Below are 18,428 nucleotides of genomic sequence, written 5' to 3'. Positions count from 1 at the left end.
ATAGCCGGCTAGCCTTTTCGTTATTATATTTCACAACAAATTTATTTTATCGGCATTCTGATGAGTGACTAATATTCCAAGATCAACTTCGCGTCCATCATCCAAAAAGTGTCATTTAAAAAAAAATTAATTATTATTTTTTATTTACTATGCTCGTGTTTGATGCACTTCCTCTCATGTCGATGGCTAGTTTAGCTAACCCTGTTTACTTTAGCTATCCTGAAGTCTCCTTCCATGAGCGTCACTTTCCTTTAATATTCACTTTACAGCTGAATAAATAGATATTCAGCATCAATAATCCTAAATCCTACTACCCCTGAATAAAATGTATAACGTCCATAGTTCCAAAGGAGTTCGATATTTATTTAATAAATACGTTTTTTTTTTTTTAGAGTAATCTGAACTGTGTAAACGATTGCATTGGTTAACTAATTTATTCTCTAAATATATCGTTTTTTTATAGCTCATTTCCAGTCTGCTTGCTACCAAGAGGACGTCAGTGATTGCAGAAAAATATGAAACTATGTGTTTAGTCAGTAATATGGAACTGTAAGGTAGGTTTAGCTGCCTGTGTTAGACGGAAGGTTCGGCTCAGATGATCGAGTAGCTAGCTAGTTATGGAGTTAACTAACTAGATAACGATTACACAGACCATAACGGTATCAGCAGCGTGACACTGGCACACTTAGGAGCATATTATCTAAATTACTTTTCTGCATGAACTTGTAAGTTCGTGTGAACAGATAAATTTGTTCTGGAAGTGACAATGACAAACATTTTGAAGTTTTAAAACATTTTTGTACTCTATAACAAATCAAAACACTGCATGTCCTATTCTGCTGTAAGGAACTAGTTTAACACCATGTTCTTACCACTAACTAGTACCTGGAACAAACTACTGTAATACTGACTGAGCTTTATTAGTATCAAGGCTCCTGTTTTTCCCCTTTGGTTAAAAGTTATGCTAGTATGCATTATAAGTACAGTTGGGGTCATAAGTTTACATACCCCTTGCAGAATCTGCAAAATGTTAATATTTAAAATGAAAATAATAATAATAATAATAATAATAATAATAATAAAATGATAATAATAGGGTCATTCTTCATTTGTGGTGGCAAGTGGTGTCCCTCTACTTTACAACAGTTGAAATAAACTTTAAATACCAGTAAATCATAAAATGTTTACATGTTTGTATTCTGTAGGGTACACACAGTTTGTGCACTGTTAATAGTTACATATTTAATTGAGTTTGAGAGATTGCATTTATAACAAAATATGCATGTTCCCGCCATACCTCAGAGAGGTATCATGGAATGTAATTGCGACAATATAACATTTTTAACACAAATAAAGTGGTTATATTGTGATTATAGATTTTATTTAACATGTACAATTTTATTAAATTGTTTTAAAAAATACATATTTTGTTAGATCTAAGACAAAAGTTGTGTCCCCCAAATTCAAAAAATGGTGATACTGACCATAACCAAAACACCTCTAGGCACACTGCAATAAATAGGCCCAGCCCTTGAGCTGTTTTGAATGTTTTGTGTTCAATAAGTTTGTGGATACATGTTTTATTCACTGAAGATGTTCTGAATTTTTTTATTCTCTATTGAAACAGATAACACATTTGATTGCATCACAATCCATTGTGCAGACAATTTTTTGTTAAGGAGTGAGAAACCAGTTGCAGGTTGTTTTAATTTAATTTTTTTAAATACAGTTTTTTCTAAGTGTTGTTTTATCAGAGTAGATACTTCTTGTAATCCTACTCATGATGAATTTCATTATTTTGTTGAATAAACTTTTAATTGTTAAACCTTTTATGCAATGTGAAGTCTGTCGTGTTGTATTACGTCTGTGGTGTTACTTCAAAATGTATCTGAAATTTCTTTCCTTCAGAGCCATTTAATTTTATAATTTAATGTTTTTAGATTGTAAAGTGGTTTTAATCTTTTAGAATAAAGACTATAGGTACCACATACCATTTTTCCTGTCTTTTTGTGATGTATATCGAAATTTAAAAAAATAAACTATTCTCCTTTGGCAGAAATAGGGGCCAAGATGAACAATTAAACATTTCTTTTAAAAACTGAAATTTAAATGATCAATGAAACTGAATCTTACTTAGAGTAATTTATTTGTTTATTAATTATTACCTAAAGTTGCATATCCCTGCTCATTTTAGAACAAACCAAAATTTTACTTCATATATTGGCAACAACATAGACATAAGTGGTTGTGTCACCAGTGTTTGATTAAAATTATTTAAAAATCAAAATGTTCTTAAGCTTCTATTTTAATGGATGTAGCATATTAAACTAATTTTAAATGCATAGCAATACATTTTATAAAAACAAAAAAACAAAACAAGCATTTTTACAAATTCTGCCTCTCATTTGCCACCCCAATTGAAGAATGACCCAATAAGAGGGATCATAAAAATTGTGTTTTATTTTGTATATTTTGACCACTTTCCAACAGCAGCTATATGATATTGAGATCTGTCTTTTCACATATAGGACAATTGAGGGACTCGTACACAACTATTATAAAAGGTGCAAACATTCACTAATGCTCAAGAAGGAAACACAATCCATTAAGAACTGGGGGGCGTAAAATTTTGAACAGGATTATTGGTGTAAATTATTATTTTGTCTTCTGGGAAATGTGAATATCTTATCTAGCTTCTGAAGGGCAGTACTAAATGGGGAAAAAAATAAGATCTTTAAACAAAATAATAACAATATACACCAATCATCCTGTTAAAAAGTTTCTGGCCCTCTGGCTCTTAATGTATCGTGTTTCCTTTATTTATATATATATATATATATATATATATATATATATATATATATATATATATATATATATATATATAATAGCTTATACACGGCAGTACTAAATAAAAAACAAAACAAACTTTTTATGATCCCTCTTTTTTTTTTATTTTTTTAAATTATTAACATTTTGCAGATTTTGCAAGGTGTATGTAAACTGTATATACCAATGGGATAGTAATGAACGTTGAGGCTGATACAGGTCTCAAATGCTGGATCAGTATCAGGATTTGTCGTACATTTCCTTCTGATCCAATAATACATTCTATACCACGAATGTGTGTTATGTTGACTGACACAAACATAAGATGTTTATACAAGACACACATTATTTCTATAGACCTGTGCTAGACTGCAAAACCACTTTAACTCTGTTCTGTATAACTAAGCACTCATAAACTGTACACTGGCTCTAGTACCATATGACATGGTTTATGGTAAACAGACCCATATGAGAATGATTTCTATTTGTAATATTGCTATTAACACATGATCACATTTCACACCCTTTAGCATCTGCTCTGCACAATGTTATTTTGTCAGTGTACCTGCAATAAAATTATACAATATGTTGGCAGAGCGGGTGGCTTTGTCACCTCGCAGCTTCAGGATACCCAGTTCTATCCTGAGCTCAGGTTACTGTTTGTGTGGAGCTTTGCATGTTTGTGTCCCTGTGTTCATGTGGGATTTCGCCTGGGTCTCTGGATTCCTCCCACTGTCCAAAACATGCAGGTACGCATTACCGGCTACAGTAACTTGCTCTAGGTGTGAATGGGCATGAACGTGTGTCTGCATTGTGCCCTGCAATGGACTGGCATCCCATCCGAGTGAATTGGGCCACCTTGTGCCCAGTGTTCCCGGGAAGATAGGCACTTGATCCACCACAACGCTAACTAAGATAAAGTACCAGATAGGCTGGTGTGAGTAATTCAGAAACCCCTGGGATTTTCAAGCACAATAACCTGTAGAGTTTAAAAAGAATGTTGTGAAAAAAACAATAACATCCTGTGAACGGCAGTTCTGTGGTCAGAACATGCTGATTAGAGAGGTCAAAGGAGAATGGCCAGAGTGCTTTGGGTTTATAGGAGGGATATGAAAACTCAAATAACTACTCTTTACAAACATGTTGAGCAGAAAAGCATCTCAGAATGCAAATCACAAACCTTGAGTGGGATGGGCTACAACAGCAGAAGACCAAACTGGGTTCCACTGCTGTCAGCCAAGAACAAGAATCTGAGGCACAGATTTACCCAAACTGGACAGTTGAAGATTGTAAACACATTGTCTTTTTTATTGTTTTTTTTTCTTTTTCAACTGCCTAACTCTTGTATATGCATTATTTTATGCATTGCACTGGTACTACATGATTGGTTGATTGGATAATTGCATGAATGAGTAGGTGTCCTAATAAATTGGCTGATGAGTGTATACTCATTGATCCATGTTTAGTGGCCAGTTTATTATTAACTTGCAGCTAGACTTATTGGCACTTTAACCAATTTGTAGGTATACAATTACTAACTGTAGCCCATCTGGTACTACACACAATCTGGCAGCAACCCTCTACTCTGTCCATCATTAGAAAGAAACTACAACAAGAACATGACTAACCAGATATTATTTGTGTAATGTGAAGTCTAATATTGCAAATTATTTGTATAATACAATGTGAGCATGAATGGGAAAGTGCACCTGATAAAATGGCTGATCAATGTAGATACAAAGAAGGTATACCTAATAAAGTGTATTTTGCTAGAGTGTATGCAGTACATGTGCCTTGACAGGACCTGATTATATATTACGCACCATTTTCAGCAGTATTTTTGCTCTTCACCACTGTTTTTTCTTGCATGACCATGAGCCATTTCGCCTAACATGATCTCAGTCTAATCCGCTTATAAAACCTTAACCCTGCCCACGTGGGAGGTGCTTAGACATATTTACACTCTGTGCAAGGTTGTAATAATACAATCTGCAAGGCACATGAGCAGGCAAGAGTTGGGAAGTTAGTTCTGTTGGATGGCAACACTGAGATCTCCTCTTTGCATATGACATGAATCTATATATCTCTGTTTATCAGCTGTGGGAGGAAATGAAGTTGAATCATCTGGCTAAATATGGGGCAATAACTGCGGCTACAGTTATTAGTAAGTTATATATTTATTCTCATGTCACCTTATGCTATGGTTTGTTGTTGTGTTCAAGGTACAGCACACAGGAAGAGATATACAAAGAACAAAGGATCACCATAAAACTATAAACCATATAACCATAAAACCTATTAAACTATTCATGTACTGTTGACTATAAGGGTTTATTCAATTCTCAAGGTAAATCTTCCATTTTCGGGAGATTATTAGAGCTAATCTGGGGAGGCGGCTTCAGAGAACTAGCTCCATATGGACCTTGTGACTCAGTGTGCAAGGAATTACTCTATGTAATTCAATTAACCATTCTACTCTGTATAAGTAATCGCACTGTGTATTGTATGCAAGCAGTAACTACCACATTAAGTCAGACTTGAGTGAATGTGTAACCATGTTATATGAAATACAGGTCTGGCTGTGTTGAGAAAGTGGATTGCAGGTGGAGTTTGCTACAGTCGTGTGCGATTAGATGGCAGGACTGTTGTCATCACTGGTGCCAACACTGGCATTGGAAAAGAGACAGCACAGGATATGGCTAAGAGAGGTAAAAACATATCTAGTAACCACCATTATAACCACACAATTATTATATATAATAATTGTGTGGTTATAATAATTGTGTGGTTATAATGGTGGTTACTAGATATGTTTTTATATTCATATTTTATATTCATATTCATATTAAAAAAACATTCATATGTTTTTTTATTCATATATCATTATCACATATATCATTATCATCATATATTTTTCCATCAAGAGAGTTAGGAACTACATTATATATATGAGAGAGAAATAGTCACTCAGGTCTCTGATTCCTTTTAGGAGCACGTGTCGTGATGGCTTGTCGAGACCTCTCAAGGGCAGAGAAGGCTGCAGAAGAGATACGCAGCTCCACAGGAAATGGTAACGTGGTGGTACGGCATTTGGACTTGGCCTCCTTCTTCTCAGTACGACAGTTTGCACAGGAATACATTGCCACAGAAGACCGATTGGACATACTAATCAACAATGCTGGTGAGACCATTCAAGTATTATATAGTGAAATATGTTTGTATCATCATGGTTAATAAAATGCAAATTTTAATGTGTGTGCAACATACACGAGCAAATATTTCAGAAGGGATTTCATTAACCCCTTGAACTCAAACACTTGCAGGTCCACACTCTTGTAACTTCATACCTTTCTTATTAATTTCACTGTAGCTACTGAATAATTCATGGTTGTTACTGAATAATAAGGTGAGACTTTAAGTGTCTAAACTATTACTGTCAGTTTATTAATTAAATGTTACACAGATTTAACATTTTACATGGATTTAAAAAGAATCTTTATATATTATAAGAATGGGTCATTTGTAATAGTTACTAAGATTAATTGAATACAAATATACGAGTGAATAATGAACTAGTGATGTATTACATTAGGTAACCACACACGCACACACACACAAACAGACACACACTGTTATTGTTCTCTATTAGGAGTGATGATGTGTCCCCACAGTCTAACAGTGGATGGCTATGAAACTCAGTTTGCTGTCAATCATTTGGGCCATTTCCTCCTGACTGTTTTGCTCCTGGACATGCTGAAGACATCAGCCCCTAGCCGCGTAGTCAACGTGTCCAGCATTGCTCATAAAGGGGGTAGGTCCTATCTGTTACAATGAGCCTACATTTACATTTCTACTCATTTTTTTTTAAAGAAATTGTATCTCTTACAATAGACCTACAATACACCTATGTAGTTTGTGGAAGTTTATTTTGCCTGTCATCAAAATGTAACATCCCTCTATTTCTAAAAATTCTGTAAATTTAAATCATTTACCTCAGTTATTTATCCTCCAGGAAAGATTCGCTTTAATGATCTCAACTTCATCAGAACACCATATGACTCCTTGGTTAGCTACAAGCAGAGCAAACTTGCAAACGTGCTGTTCACCAGAGAGCTAGCACGTCGGACCAAAGGTTTAAACACACTGACCCCTGCACATTCTATAGTGAACTTTAAATATGTCTATATATCAGCTAAATATTGACTCATTAATTCTAGATTTGTATATCGTTTGCTTGGCTTGTTTTTTCCTGATAAGGATCTGGAGTAACAGTGTATGCACTGCACCCTGGAGTGATCCACACTGAATTGGGCCGGTATATCCAGACACGCTACCCTGTGCTCAGCACCCTTTTATTCATTCCTGCCCTCCTCCTGATGAAGACCCCTAAGCAGGGAGCTCAGACCTCTATCTACTGCGCTGTTACAGAGGGGCTGGAAAACTACAGTGGCTGCTACTTTAGGTGAGTTTATGATCATGTCCTACATTCCCCAGTTTATGATAATGTGATATTTAAAATGTATATAAAGCACAGTATATGAAAGAGTTACATTATGATCTTATTCCAGTGCTATTTATTGAGAGAGCTGTATGAATAAAACACGTTCTATTATGGTTATATCATATCATATTAGTGTATATACATCAAGAAATTTTGTTTAGGGGTCTCTTTGGATCATTTTACAGAATATATTACAGAATTTCATATCTGCATATTGCAGAAGCCAACATTTGCTATAAGAATTAATGGTTAATAATAATAAAAATGATAAAAACATGTGTGTAAACATGAGATTAAAATAAAAGTAAGGGAATTTGGCACAATTATGATACGATTATTGTTTATGTCAGTGATTGTCAGCTGAAGGAGCCAGCACCGGAGGCTAAAGATGACGTTGCTGCAGTCAGACTTTGGGATGTGAGTTCTCAACTGGTAGGCTACAAAGAAGAAGACTGACATCAGCCAGGATCCAAAGAAACAGTGATCTTCCATCACCATCATATGCCTGCAGTGTATTTCTGTTTTGTTCTTAACATCAGTTTGTTCTGTCTTAAAGATCAGGCTTCTCTGTTCCTATGTTTTTAAATTAGTTTAAAGGTTCCAGTAAACAAAATCATCAGATACGTGGTACAGTTCATAAAACTTCATAAAACTTGACATTTATTTTGTTGAATTAAACTCCCAGACTCAGACTCACTGTCTTAACTTTGTCTGTTTATTATTTTCTCTATAGTTTCTGAACGAATTCTAGTTGTTACAAAAGTATATACTTTCTAATAAATTACTGTATGTTATATCTGTAGTTTGTGGGGTTAAAATATGAAAAATATTATCACCATATTATATGTGTATTAACTATTCACTACTGTGTAATTAATTGTAATGTTTCTATGACATACATAGAATGAAAAAAAGACACAATAGGGATTTTATGTCCTGATTTACTTGTATTTTTAGTGTGCCTGTAACTGAAAAGCTGTTTGAATTCCTGAAAGCATTTTTCTCACAGCAAGAGTTCCAAACAAGGGTGCTTGGACCCCTAATAATCGCTCTGCTACCTTACCAATATGGCGTGTTATTTACTCTGCGCTATGGTGGCGCGTTGCATTATGGGATAGCCTTTCGCTTGCCTGTGAACTGAATCAAGATCAGTTGTGACGTTGAGAATTTCTGCCAAACCAGTTACTCTGAGCGCTCTAGGAACAGATCTCAGATCAGCCGTACAATTCGTTCTATAAACCGGAAGTAATTCACTTTCATGGGCGGTTCATTGAGTTTTTCCTCCATTGTCAACAAAATCATCAGATACGCGGTATATATTAACTAGTAACTATTTACAAAGGCTGAAGATTCAGCAGGAATTTTGGTTAAATAGATAAAATAAAGGATATTGTTGACAAAATGAATGTGACTTTAGCTGTTAAACAGTATGTCACCAAAATGATAGAGAGCAGCGGACCAGGAATGAAGGTTTTGCTCATGGATAAAGAAACGGTAAGTAAATAATCTACTACAGTATGACTTATATACGTCCATGTCATTGCTCTTGGTTACAAATGATACAGTTACTAGTGACAGTTCATGCGCTATTGTCTTGCATGACATAAATGTTTAATTTCCTCCATTCAGATGAGCTCAAAATAGCTTTAGAGATTCAGGCAGTAATTAGGAATTCCTACTTTACTACCACTTTGCTTTCTTCTTCTGACCACAGACCAGCATTGTGAGTATGGTTTACACACAATCCGAGATCCTGCAGAAGGAGGTCTACCTGTTTGAGCGGATAGACTCACAGAACCGTGACAGCATGAAACATCTGAAGGCCATCTGCTTCCTGAGACCAACCAAGGTGCCTGTGCTCTCAGTCAGGTTATTAGTGGTAGAGAATGCTTAACATCATTTAACCTGGGCGGAGTAGAAACCTGTGGTATTAGACTGGATTCTTGGAGAGCGTTGCTTGGATTAGTGATCTCCTTGCTCGGTAAAAACTGGAGCTGCAGTCTTTTCTGAAGTTGTTGGTGTTCTTCTTTTGGCTACTCCCGTTAGGGGTCACCACAGCAGGTCATTGATCCGCCTATTTGATTGGCACGGTTTTTATGCCGGATGCCCTTCCTGACGCAACCCTTCCCAATTGTATGTGGGCTTGGGACTGGCACTGGGAGTGCACTGTCGAGTGCAACTCCAGTGGCTGGGGTCGGTTCCCTGGCCTGGATTCGAACCTGAGCCGTGGTGGTGAGAGCGCCAAGGCCTATTCACTAGTCCTCCAAGGACCCGCAGTCTTTTCTGAAATGATCTTGACTATATGCTCTACTCCTTCTGAAGGCTGTAGTGAGAACTCTAAAGGGTCCCCATCTGTAGGGGCTGAAAGAGTTCACTTCACCGTTGAAGCCAGTGTCCTCTCAGACTATATACCAACTACACTACATACAGTTTTGTAAATAAGAACTTATGTTGCAGTTTAGTGATAAATAGATAGATTAAGAAAGCAGTGCATTTATTAGACTGGTGGCGTAGTGGATGGTGGCGTAGTGGGTAGCATTGCCACCTGAATATCAGGGTCCTTGGTTCAATTCTGAGCTGGTTTTCTCTGAGTTCTCTGGTTTCCTTCCACCTCACGCCTAGTGTTTCTGGGATAGGCTCCAGATCCACTGCAACCTTTAAAACGAACGAATGAATGAATAAATGGTTTCACTTCAGTTCACAGTATGATTTATAAGGTAGCCTAAATTATTAATAATGTAACAAATACAAATGCAAAACTGTTGGATGAGTTAGCAATAAAAACAATGGAGCCTATGAGAGCACTACATTTGGTTACAGTTTACTATTACAAACTGTGATCTTAAAGGTAAACTTCTCAGGTATTCACTCAGAATAATAACAGTGCAAAGTATCTTGGGAGCGATGTGTCAATGTTCCCTTCAATACATATGCAGTTTCACTTCCAACACAATAAAATCATTATTATTATGGTTATTATATATGAACTTTATATGAGCTTGTAGCCTGTAAGGATATACACATGGCATGACCACACATGTATTAATTGCTTTTAACTATATTTTATGCGTTTAGGATAATGTAGAGAATCTGATTCAGGAGCTGCGACGTCCCAAATACAGCGTCTACTTTATTTGTGAGTAATGATACTGACTTGAAAAAATGCCTAGCCCATGTTTCCACATACAGATAGTGTGATTCCAACGACAGCACTCAGCTCTCACACCGTTGTGACTTTCTTCATCTAGTTTTCAGTAATGTCATCAGTAAGAGTGAAGTGAAGGCCTTGGCAGAAGCTGATGAGCAGGAGGTTGTTGCAGAGGTGCAGGTCAGTAAGTTTGTGTCTATCTGACTGAACATATGGTCATACTCCTTTACTTTCTTATTTTTTCACATCTCTTTTTGAGTTGTGATTAACAGAACACTGTGACAATCGCTGTGATAAATTGATGTTGTAGGAGTTCTATGGAGACTTCATTGCTGTGAATCCTCATCTGTTCTCCCTCAATCTACAAGGAGTATCCAGGGTAGGACATGGGCTATGGCAGTCCTGTTGTATGCATAATTTACAATAATATGGAAAGAACATATTGACTTTTGTATAGTTTAGTTAAAAAATACACGCATGACACTAAAGAAGCTGAGTTTCATTGTTTAGTTTCAACATCAATAAGAATCAATAAAAAAAAATGCTCTTTAAGATTCCAGGTAATTATGCATTTAAACTTAAATTTAAATGCATTTGCTTAATTCTTAAACTTGCTTAATTCTCAGTTCTGCACTGTTTTCGGTCCATGAGCTATGTTTATGTGGTTTGGCTCAGGGTCGCAGTTGGGATCCCAGTGTTCTTCCACGTGTCACTCAAGGTTTGACCTCTGTGCTGTTGGCCTTAAAGAAGTGTCCCATGATTCGCTACCAGCTCTCCTCTGACATGGCCAAGAGACTGGCTGAAAGTGTTAAGGTATGATGTATGTTCTATTAGACATCATTCCTAGACAAAATACTTCAGTTAGGCTGAATTTTTCCAAACACTGGTATATTGAGTATATTATTTAGAGTGCACTATTTTCAAATAGGCATAAATGTAACTTGGTATAATGCCTTTCTAATTCTGTTGGCTGTAGGCCAATTTTTTTTTAGTTTTCATCCAGTTGCTATTATGGTGGTCAGAAATTAAATGTCCTGTGTTGACATGTATAGAGTGATGGAGAGTGACTTTGAAAACATCGGTGCATTTTGTGAATATACACTATTCATATTACTGCACTTCAATATAAACAGGATACTTTATCCAAATATTAAATAAAGACAACTGACAATGATTTTATTCATAAGAATTAAGAGCAGTCATCTCAGTAGATGCTGCTAAATGTGAATCAGACAGTAGACGTGTTATTACTCAGGGAACATGAACAGAATCGTTAAAAACAAAATAAATCCAGACACCAGAGCGGCAAGTAGTTAGCTGATATAAATGTGTATATTAATGTGATATAAATGTGGAGAATAATGTATTCCTTCTAACAGCTCTGCTCCAAGTTACTGCCTGTGCGAATTTTATATCCTTTATTGTTTACAGTGTGACCCGTTGATGTGGTGTGCATGTCACTTCACTCCTTACTCATTAATTATAAATAGCAAGATGTTGCATAATTAGAGCAAATGTAAATAGCATGCAAAAAAATATTTGTATTTGCATTATATATTTAAGGCATACATGATTACTGTATATATCATATGTTTTACATTTGTCTTTGATCCTGTAGCAAATCATCAGCAAGGAGTATGAACTGTTTGACTTCAGGAAAACCGAAGTTCCCCCTCTTCTGCTGATTCTGGACCGAAGTGATGATGCGATCACACCCCTCCTTAACCAGGTGACAGTTTGTCTCTTGATTTGTCTCACCTTTGATTTTAACATATTAACCATTTCGATGATGCAGTATAGCTTAGTTTGTGTTTACTGGCTATGGTCACTGGAGGGCAGTGGAGACCAATGTTACTCATATTAAATGTTTAATACTTTTATTAATGGAACTGCCTTCCTAGGGGAACCATAATTCATTCATTATATTCTATTTCTTGTTGACATAAACAAATGTGTTTCTTCCTTTTTGATATTTTATATTTTCTGGTCCTGCAATTCAATACAGTAATTGACATTGGAATGCTTGGCCTGTGCTTTTTTTCCCCCTCTAGTGGACATATCAGGCAATGGTTCATGAGCTGCTTGGCCTCAACAACAACCGAATAGATCTGTCCCGAGTGCCTGGCATCAGTAAAGACCTGAGAGAGGTGGTGTTGTCTGCAGAGAATGATGAATTCTATGCCAATGTGGGTACCACAGGAATTAATACTTTAAACTGTATGTATCTTAATGTTGTTCATGTTCGTATTTTGATAGACTTTTCGGACCGACCAAATTGGGGTTAATGGAGATTTTCAAATTAATTAATCCTTTCTATTTTTGAGTTTTTATTAATCTTTGTCTAGAAAGATGTCATGGAATGAGATATGAACTATTCCTCCTTGTTGCTCTTTCTGTAAAACAGAACTTGTACCTGAACTTTGGTGAAATTGGAACAAACATTAAAAACCTGATGGAAGACTTTCAGAAGAAAAAGCCAAAGGGCCAACAGAAACTAGAGTCCATTGCTGACATGAAGGTGAGGACATTGAGTGAAGTCCAGTTTATTTAGTTCTGGATACAGCTGTGAGTTATTATCAATTTTCCACAGGCACAGTACCATTACTCCTCTGAATCTAGATCTATCTGTTCCCTGGTTGAACACCTCGATCCTATTTTTTCACCTCATTACAGTAAGTAGGAATTGATCTCTGGAGATTGACAGTAAACACTTACAACATTAGCAACTATACATGAACTTTTAAGGTCTGATTTACTTTTTACTCAGCATTTGGTTTTATGTGAAAAAGCATAACGTGGCCAAACAAACGATTTTCGCAGTTTTCCATTGTACTCAATGGGAATGTAACATTAGTACTAAAGATTAGTGTACTGTACCGTCTGGTTAAAAAAAAAAAGGTGATTTGGGTTTGCTAGTGTTTTCTTCTCAACACGTTGATTATTTGACTTGATTGATGTTTCGTCTTGATTCTGTATTGACTGTGTTTGACCGATCAATGGTCTTCACTTTTTCTATTTCTAGCTCCCTCCACATGTCCATGTCTGCTACTTAATTAGTAAGTACTTTAAGAAATTACAGTGTCAAAAGTTTACATATACTCCTTCACCACTTCTCTGCAGGCGTTTGTGGATAACTACCCGCAGTTTAAGAAGATGTCGGGCACAGTCTCCAAGCATGTGACGGTGGTGGGCGAGTTGTCTCGGCTAGTCAGTGAGAGGCAGTTAATGGAGGTATCTGAGGTGGAGCAGGAGCTTGCATGCCAGAATGATCACTCTAGCGCCCAGCAGGTACCTCGCATACCTCACACTCATTAACACATGTCTCACAGTTGAAGCTGAAGTGAAAACACACAGCTTTATTTAGAGTGTTTCCACCAAATTGGAGCAAAGGTGACTAAGAGCACAGTGACACCAGTAAAGTCATTATTGGCTTTGGTTTTGAGTTTTAAGGTTTTGTCTTGTGGTTGGTCGCCTTTTCTGAGGGTTTTCCCTCTTCCTGCAGAATGTGCGGCGTATGCTGCAGAACCCACGTTTGACGGAGCTTGATGCGGTGCGTCTGGTGATGCTATATGCTCTGCGCTATGAGAGACACAGTAGCAGCATCCTGCCCAGTCTCTTGGAAGAGCTAAACAGGAGAGGGGTGTCTGAAAAATATCGCAAGGTGATGACTCATAAAGCATTGAATCTATTGCTGTGTTCATTACAGTGCACCAGCAATCATGCTAGTAAATAAAGCCGGTGTACACTAAACTGAGTCATGCCAACATTTTTTCAGCACATTCTAGTTCTACTTTTCCTCCCACACAACAGATGGTACAAGCCGTGATCGAGTACGGAGGCAAACGGGTCAGAGGAAGTGATCTCATTACTCCTACAGATGCTGTGGCCATCACCAAACAGTTTTTCAAAGGACTCAAGGTACACAAGTATTCACTGAATCCTGACAGTTGTTCTTCTAAACTCATTTCAGACTCATTTCAGCGTTACTGATGGATTAATGAGAGTCTGTGTGAAACAGAGTAAACACAGAGTAAACTCGTAATTTATGGTTGTCTGTATATATTCGTATCTCACTCTGTATGCTCCTGCTGACAAAAATATACAATTATGTGTGTGTATGTAGGGTGTTGAGAATGTCTATACCCAGCACCAGCCCCTGCTGCATGACACACTGGATCAGCTAATTAAAGGCCGTTTGAAGGACAGTCAGTTTCCCTACCTCGGGCCGAGTTCTCTGCGGGACAGGTTCGTACAGCATGTACTCCGATACATTCATTCACAGTGATATAACATTGCTAAGCCTCTGTTCTTCAGAGCAGTGATTCATTCTAGTCTGTCATGCACTTCTAATCTGTTTCCTTTTACTTTTGCTTTAGCACACTAATGACTCAGCTGTGTACATCAAAAGCTGTATTTCCACTAGATGTTTCACGTAATTCACACTGTAACCACAGCGCTGCTGCTATCACAGACTTCTGCCGGCTAATGAACTAGCTTTGTAATATTTATAATTCAGAAGTAAAAAAGATGATACTTCTAGTCTAACCTTTAGTCTAACTATGGTAAGTAGGTGATGGCTCTTGGTTGTTATCATGTGTCTTCTGAGCTGCAACATGATTGCTCAGTGATAAAAGAAACTTTGCTCTGGAAAAAAATGTCTGCATTCCGATAACTTTATTAAAGCTTCCCATAGGTTTACATGTAAAACATGTGTTGTGGTCAGGGAATAATCTTCTAATGTAAACACAGCCTTAATCAGCCATATACAATGAACAGACTCTTGTAATTAAAAGGATATAAAATTTTACCATGTCCATGACTGAATCACAATACCAAGTCCAAGTCCACAAATTTGAACAAATCCCAATCCGTACCCTCAAAACATCCTTGGAGCCGGTAGATGGCATCAGCCAACCAGCACCAGATTATTTGTTTTCGGGTTTATTAGGTGTAGCCCTCGGAGTGTACGTATGTTGGTTGAAGGAAAAGTGATAAGTGATCAGATTTACCAAAACGAGGTTGGAGGAGAAATCTAAAAGCTTTCTTAACATTACTATAACAATAGTCCAGCATATTGTTTCTTCTTGTTAGATATTTAACATGCCGAAAATGTTTTGGGAGCATTGATTTTAGATAAATGGTATGGCATTTAATAGTTAAACACTAAAGGTTAGCAGTGCATATTTATGATGGAAATATTGTAAATTTAATTTATGAGAAAGTAGATACCACCGCCTCTAGACATTTTAATGCTTTCTTTTAATGATCTTTATAATAGACAGAAAACCTTGTGGCTGAAAAGCTTAACTTGTAGTATTGTCAAGCTGGTCAGCTATGTAGTTATTTGTTAATGACTCTACATTCTCTGAAGAGATGGTGAGCTGCAGCAGTTATCTAGCTTTAAGTTATTTATGAATATACAGCAGTATGTGTAAAATAAAAAGCGAGAAATTTTGAAAATTTTCAAGGGCCTTAATACTTTTATTAAATGACCTATACTTTTGAAATATGCTGCTACAGAGTATTTATTCATCTCATATGCGTTTATGAATGCAGACTGCTGTAGTTATTGTATGTCACACACTGTGGGTCTCTCCAATTCAGGCCACAGGACATCATTGTGTTCATCATCGGAGGCGCCATGTATGAAGAAGCACTGACCGTGTACAACCTGAACCGCACCATGCCAGGAGTTCGCATTGTGCTTGGAGGAACAACCATTCACAACACCAAAAGGTCAGGAGCTTTTCATTATTTTAACCTTCACCTCTTGTTCTGAGTGCTAGCCCTTCACATTTTGCTTGCATCAACTTTGTGTTTTGATGGTAGCCATGAGTTGTTATTTAAAATATAAACAGTGTGCATATATGCATCCATCTAGCTACACTTGTTCATTGGGAGACTTCAGTCGTCATGTGCTGGAGTGAATATACGTAGAAATCTAATAAATAATATAGCATACAGATAAGTAAGATTACACAGGGTACCAACAGCATTTGCTTAAAAAGTACAGTACTGTGCAAAAGTCTTAGGCACCCTATTTTTTTAGTACAAACTTTGTTCTAGATTTTTATTTTATGTCTTCTACATTATTGATTCAGTACAAAAACATTTTAGATTTCCAAACATTAGTTTTCCAGCACAAAATTAAATGATACAGAAAAATGTTTGTATGTCAGTAAAGAAAGCAGCATATTACATAACAGACCACTTTTCAGACAAAAAACAAAGTCTGCTGGGTTTTGCTGCAAAAATAAGAAGCGAGTGTTAAAGTCTCCAGAAGAACTGTGGCTGGTTCTGCAAGATGCTCAGTAACACTTACAGCTCATTTCCTTATCAAACTGCACAAATTGTACCTGAGACTACTATTTTTTTTTAAAGCGAAGGTCAAACCAAATATTGACTTTGTTTCATTTATTACTGTTTACTGCTCTTTATAGTATTTTTTTAATGTAGAGACATTTAATTTCATTATTTTTGAAGGCATTTTTACAGCATTTCTTTGCATGTGCCTAAGACTTTTGCACAGTACTGTATATTACTGTAATAATAAGTATGTACTGTTGTACTATTATATATTATGACTATTGTGAAGGTATTCCGACTGCAGTTTTTTTTTTTTTTTTTTTTTAAAGTTTTTTTGCTATTTTATATGTAACATCTGAGTCTTCTATAAAGATATCCTCTCAGAGATACAAGACTGCTTTATGAGAGAAAGGAATAAACTCTCAGAGATGTGTTGGCCAGGACTGAGATTATATGATAAACCTCCAAGCACACTGATTAGTATGTATGTATGTTAGTGATGATTTGATTGTGGTAAACATTGTGGTAATGTTTCTCCTCCCTCTTCCACAGCTTCCTGGAGGAGGTGACATTAGCAGCTGGCTTGAGTCATGGGGGAGACAGGGGGTCACACGGAGCCGGGCATCCACCAACCAGGCGCTGAACACCCATCAATAGTTCTCATATTAATATGATACAGTGCTGTGTGTGCTCGGAGCTGAAAGCTACTTTCATGTATCCATCCCACTCATTGCATACATTCCTCTCTCCAATGTCCAGAATATACCGTATTGTGAGTCGAAGAAAGACTTGATATGATTCTTGTGTCCAAAATAAGAGAAAGTGTTTTGTACGTGTGAGTTACACTAAAGATCAGCGATGTTTATTAATGTGATCACTATGACTGCTTATGACTGCGCTACAACAACAAGAACACAATAAGCCCCTCCCAAAACCTGACTGTACAGCCTGTATATTGTGTCTGACCTGCTGTGTGTAAATAAGGTAGTTACCCATGTTCGTCCAGTGAAAACTAAAATTATAGGCATCTGTATTCAGACCGTGTCTTTTAATAGACAGACTGCAGATATATAATGATATGAGGACTTATCAGAACGGTCTGTCTCCGTGTTGGTGTGGCCCACATTACATTTTACAGATACACATGTATGCAGATACACATTTTACATTAATGTTTCTAATGCCCACGTGTACAGAGATGCATATTCTCCCTTCTGAGTCAAAACTGGACCTTAACTGCAAACATGTTTTTAAAAAGATAACTGTATGCATATGTAATGCTGGTGTAATTTATTAAACAGCTTATTTCTGTAATGGAGTACTGGGTATGTACACTCACTGTCCACTTTAATCGGAGCACCTGGTCATTTATGCAGTTATCCAATCATGCAATCATGTGGCAGCAGCACAATGCATGAAATCATGCAGATACAGGTCAAAAGCTTGAGTTAATGTTCACGTCAAATATCAGAATGGGGAAAAAGTGTGATCTCTGTGACGTTAACCGTGGAGTGGTTGTTGGTGGGTTGGTATGAGTATTTCAGAAACTGCCTATCTCCTGGGATTTTCACACACGACAGTCTCTAGAGTTTACACAGAATGGTGCGAAAAAACAAAAAACACTGAGTAAGCAACAGTTCTGTG

The 18,428-nt window shown here is 36.8% G+C and overlaps 2 protein-coding genes across 2 annotated transcripts; both read left to right on the top strand.

Moving 5' to 3' along the window:
- The first annotated feature begins 4,824 nt into the window (after window positions 1-4,824).
- zgc:153441 (retinol-DH_like_SDR_c domain-containing protein) lies at window positions 4,825-8,022 on the top strand. The gene is made up of 7 exons (XM_026929641.2): window positions 4,825-4,993; window positions 5,403-5,537; window positions 5,819-6,010; window positions 6,479-6,640; window positions 6,842-6,961; window positions 7,087-7,291; window positions 7,681-8,022. Exons 1-7 carry the CDS (start codon window positions 4,900-4,902, stop codon window positions 7,784-7,786), a joined length of 1,014 nt encoding a protein of 337 aa, XP_026785442.1. The 5' UTR covers window positions 4,825-4,899; the 3' UTR covers window positions 7,787-8,022.
- Window positions 8,023-8,574: 552 nt separating this feature from the next.
- vps45 (vacuolar protein sorting 45 homolog) lies at window positions 8,575-18,102 on the top strand. Its single transcript, XM_026930184.3, has 15 exons — window positions 8,575-8,824; window positions 9,045-9,179; window positions 10,406-10,466; window positions 10,579-10,658; window positions 10,789-10,857; window positions 11,154-11,291; window positions 12,097-12,207; window positions 12,530-12,664; window positions 12,883-12,996; window positions 13,599-13,766; window positions 13,981-14,139; window positions 14,289-14,396; window positions 14,602-14,723; window positions 16,083-16,214; window positions 17,337-18,102. The coding sequence occupies exons 1-15, from the start codon at window positions 8,732-8,734 to the stop codon at window positions 17,425-17,427; spliced, it is 1,716 nt and encodes a 571-aa protein (XP_026785985.3). The 5' UTR covers window positions 8,575-8,731; the 3' UTR covers window positions 17,428-18,102.
- Window positions 18,103-18,428: the final 326 nt, after the last annotated feature.

This window comes from Pangasianodon hypophthalmus, chromosome 23 (assembly GCF_027358585.1).
Source record: "Pangasianodon hypophthalmus isolate fPanHyp1 chromosome 23, fPanHyp1.pri, whole genome shotgun sequence".
In the NCBI taxonomy this organism is placed as follows: Eukaryota; Metazoa; Chordata; class Actinopteri; order Siluriformes; family Pangasiidae; genus Pangasianodon; species Pangasianodon hypophthalmus.
The sequence above is the reverse complement of the archived record's forward strand: the minus strand, read 5'-3'. Positions and strand labels throughout refer to the sequence as shown.

Excerpts from the sequence above, each read along its gene's own strand:
- zgc:153441 (XM_026929641.2), top strand. The coding sequence starts at position 4,900 with ATGAATCTATATATCTCTGTTTATCAGCTGTGGGAGGAAATGAAGTTG. Across the intron at positions 5,538-5,818 it reads ACAGGATATGGCTAAGAGAG|GAGCACGTGTCGTGATGGCT; the intron begins GTAAAAACATAT and ends GATTCCTTTTAG. Across the intron at positions 6,962-7,086 it reads GCTAGCACGTCGGACCAAAG|GATCTGGAGTAACAGTGTAT; the intron begins GTTTAAACACAC and ends TTTCCTGATAAG.
- vps45 (XM_026930184.3), top strand. The coding sequence starts at position 8,732 with ATGAATGTGACTTTAGCTGTTAAACAGTATGTCACCAAAATGATAGAG. Across the intron at positions 12,997-13,598 it reads AGTCCATTGCTGACATGAAG|GCGTTTGTGGATAACTACCC; the intron begins GTGAGGACATTG and ends ACTTCTCTGCAG. Across the intron at positions 14,397-14,601 it reads AGTTTTTCAAAGGACTCAAG|GGTGTTGAGAATGTCTATAC; the intron begins GTACACAAGTAT and ends GTGTGTATGTAG.